The 4,039-nt window shown below is 41.1% G+C and overlaps 1 protein-coding gene across 1 annotated transcript; it reads left to right on the forward strand.

Annotated features, from left to right (window-relative positions):
• LOC107620480 (probable serine/threonine-protein kinase tsuA) lies at positions 517-2,202 on the forward strand. Its single transcript, XM_016322629.1, has one exon. It carries the CDS (start codon positions 517-519, stop codon positions 2,200-2,202), a length of 1,686 nt encoding a protein of 561 aa, XP_016178115.1.

The raw sequence follows: 4,039 nt of genomic DNA on the forward strand, positions 1-4,039 counted from the left end.
GTTGACTTTGTGACAACCAAATCAAAATTTGATCGATAGGATTATATGTTGGTTTAGGACTATACTATGACAATGACATTAGTTTTCTATTGATGAAAATTCTAGACCGACCGTAATCTTTTGGCATCAAATTTTTGGCGCCGTTTTCGGGGAATGGTTGCAACGTGTGCTTTGATATTAGTTATGTGAATATGTGAATATTGCAGATAGTTTACTTGCTTTCAATAGTTTGTTTTTAGTTTAGATTTTCCTTTAATGCATGAGCTATGACTTCTGAGTTGAATGACTCGGTCTCAACCGAATTTTAGCTTAGCTGAGTTTGATCCTGAAATTTAAAGAACCTTGTTACATACTCGGCAAGCTAGGCGGCGGTTGGATTACACAGCTAGTGCTTCAGCCTCTCTTGAGGAACCTTCTGAAACACTAGACGGAACCGAGAGTGACTTAGAGTCCACAACTTCCTGTTCCTCTGTTGGCACTACTGATACATCTTTGCATACTACAGGTGAAAACCACATGGCGAAGCCACGTAGGATTACCTTGCACGAACAAGGAGCACCAGATCTCATTCTTCAACCGTTGCAAGCTAGGTATCCAAATCTTGATCCGAATTTTGAGTTGAAGAATAGTCTGATTAACTTGCTTCCTAAGTACCATGGACTACCGGGCCAAGACCCCATTAGGCACTTGAGAGACTTTCAAGTTGCTTGTTCTACAGCTCGAAGGCATGGTGCCGATGAGATTGCTATCATGGTTTTTGCTTTCCCCTTCTCTCTTGAGGGGTCGGCAAAAGAGTGGTTCTACTTCCAACCGGAAGAAGTGGTGACTGAATGGGACCTATTGAAAAGAGAGTTCTTAGACAAGTTCTTTCCCCCGGAGAAAACTGACTACATCCAGAAGGAAATTTCTAGTATAATGCAAATAGACCAAGAGACACTCTATGAATATTGGACTCAACTTAAGAGATTGTTAGAATCTTGTCCACATCATGGGTTAGACACTCACTTGCTCATTAGCTATTTTACTGGAGGTCTTTGTGCAGCGGATAAAAGATTGTTCTCTGTCTCTAGTGGTGGTTCCCTTTCTAAGAACAAGATGGCGGCGGAAGCATGGAGTTTGATCAATGATGTCGCCAAGGATACCCAACATGTGAGGGTAAGGAACAACCCTCCCAAGAGTATGGTGGAAGCACCTCCTTCCGAATCAGCTTTGACTAAAGTGCTTGGAGACATGACCACTCTCCTCACGGAGATTCGCAAAGAACAAAAGGCATTTCAATCAATCCAAGCCATCCAAGCCCCACCTCAAATCCTCCAACTTAAAGGACCTCCTAGAGTATGTGGTTTATGCTCTAGTACCGCACATTACACCGACCAATGCCATCAAGTCCAAGAGGGTTACACTCTCGCGGTAGCCAACGTGAACTACAACAACCTTCCACCCTATCAATCTCAAGGTCAAAGCAATTACTCCCACGGTAATAGTTTTAATCAAGGGTGGAGGGACAATGCCCAAGGAAGCAACCACAATCAAAGATGGAACCAAGGAAACTCATCTTCTCATTACTACAACAACAACCAACCTTCTTCTCAATATCACAACAATACCAACCAAAATCAACATAACCAACCATACCAACACTCACAACAAAATCACAACAATAACCATAGATACCAAACGCCTCACCAAAGACAACAAACCAATCAACCCTCTTCTTCTCCCGCAAATCAAGGTGATGACTCTCACCGTGTACTCTACCAAGAACAAGAGAGACTTAGGGCTATGATAGAGAAAAATGAAGAGAAAAATAGGACTCTCAATACACAAGTTAGCACTATGAGTGCTCAAATGTCCTCCATAGCCAAGATTCTCTCAAGGTTGACCCTACCTCCTACCACCAATACCAACACTAACCAAGCCTCTAGCTCATCTAACCTTCCTTCTCAACCTCTCCCAAACCCAAAGGGTAGCATCAATGCAATCACCTTGAGGAGTGGTACAATGCTTGAGGAAGTTGAACCCAAGCCCATCAAGTTGGCAGCGGATGTTCCTAATGTGGAAGTTGGTGAAACAATGGAGATAAATGAAGATGACAAGGAGAAAAAAGTTGCAAAGGAAGAAGAAGAGCAATTGAGGGCCAAGGAACCGAAGCGGCAGAATAACTTAGAGGAACAAGTCAACCGAAGCAGAAGAGCAACTTAGAGGAACAAATTCCTATACCTTTTCCTACGTTAGCAAAGAAGGCCAAGAAGCATGAGGAGCTTGATCCCAACATAGTGCAAATCGTCAAGAATGTGGAGGTTACTATTCCACTCTTTGATGCTATACATCAAGTTCCGAAATATGCTAAATTCCTTAAGGATGTGTGCACTCATAAAGAGGAGATTGGTGGACTAGGGATGAATCTATTAGGCAATTCTATTTCTTCTGTGATGGATGATTTTCTTGAAAAGTATAGTGATCCCGGTCCTTGCTTGGTATCTTGTATGATTGGTGAGTGATGCATGAAATTGTGATTACACTTTTTACAACTTCGCATAACTAACCAGCAAGTGCACTGTGTCATCCAAGTAATACCTTACGTGAGTAAGGGTCGATCCCACGGAAATTGTCAGCTTGAAGCAAGCTATGGTTATCTTGTAAGTCTTAGTCAGGAGATTAATGATAAAAAATGATTTTATTTATGAAAAGTAAATAACATAAAATAAATGGTACTTGTGATTCAGTAATGAGGAATATGTTGAGGTTCTGGAGATGCTCTGTCATCTGAATCTCTGCTTTCCTACTGTCTTCTTCTCTAAACGCGCATGGCTTCCTTCAATGGCAAGCTTTATGATCCTCTCGGATGAAAAATATCAGGTACAGCTACCGTACAGCTAATCATCTGTCGGTTCTCACTAGCGTCGTAATAGGATCTCTCTATCCTTTTGCACACTGTCACTGCACCCAACATTCGTGAATTTGAAGCTCGTTACAGTCATCCCTTCTCAGATCCTACTCGGAATACCACAGACAAGGTTTAGACTTTCTGGATCCCAGGAATGCTGCCAATTGGTTCTAGCCTCTACCACGAAGGTTCTGATCTCACTGACTCGGCCCATGGATCAGAGACCCAAGAGATACGCACTCAAGCTGTCGTCCAATGACTACGTTGAGCTCAGATAGAACGGGAGTGGTTGTCAGGCACGCGTTCATAGAATTGAGAATAATGATGAGTGTCATGGATCATCAGATTCTCTATATTGAAGTACGAGTGAGTATCTTAGAATAGAATCAAGCGTGATTGAATAGAAAACAGTAGTGATTGCATTAATCCATTGAAACACAGCAGAGCTCCTCACCCCCACCTATGGGGTTTAGAGAATCATGCCATAGAAGATACAATATGAAATGTAAAAATGTCATAAGTTCCTTATGAATCTCTAAAAGTAGTTTTTATACTAAACTAGTAACTTAGGTTTACAGAAAATGAGTAACTAAGTGCAGATAGTGCAGAAATCCACTTCCGGGACCCTCTTGGTGAGTGTTTGGGCTGAGCTTTCAAGCTTTCACGTGCATATGCCACAAGTTGGAGTTAAACGCTACTGGGTGCCAAAATGGGCGTTTAACGCCAAGAAATGTGCCAGTTCTGGTGTTTTACGCCAGAAAGTTTTTGGCTGGATTTAAACACCAGTTTGGGCCATCCAATATCGAGCAAAGTATGAACTATTATATATTTCTGGAAAGCCCAAGATGTCTAATTTCCAACGCAATTAAGAGCGCACCAATTGGGTTTTTGTAGCTCCAGAAAATCCACTTCGAGTGCAGGAGGGTCAGAATCCAACAGCATCTGCAGTCCTTTTTCAGTCTCTGAATAAGATTTTTGCTCAGATCCCTAAATTATAGTCAGAAAATACCTGAAATTACAGAAAAACACACAAAATCATAGTAAAGTCTAGAAATTTAATTTTTGAATAAAAACTAATAAAAATATAATAAAAAGTAACTAAAACATACTAAAAACTATGTAAAAAAAATGCCAAAAAGGGTATAAATTATC

This window comes from Arachis ipaensis, chromosome B10, assembly GCF_000816755.2.
Source record: "Arachis ipaensis cultivar K30076 chromosome B10, Araip1.1, whole genome shotgun sequence".
NCBI lineage: Eukaryota > Viridiplantae > Streptophyta > Magnoliopsida > Fabales > Fabaceae > Arachis > Arachis ipaensis.

Excerpts from the sequence above, each read along its gene's own strand:
- LOC107620480 (XM_016322629.1), top strand. The coding sequence starts at position 517 with ATGGCGAAGCCACGTAGGATTACCTTGCACGAACAAGGAGCACCAGAT.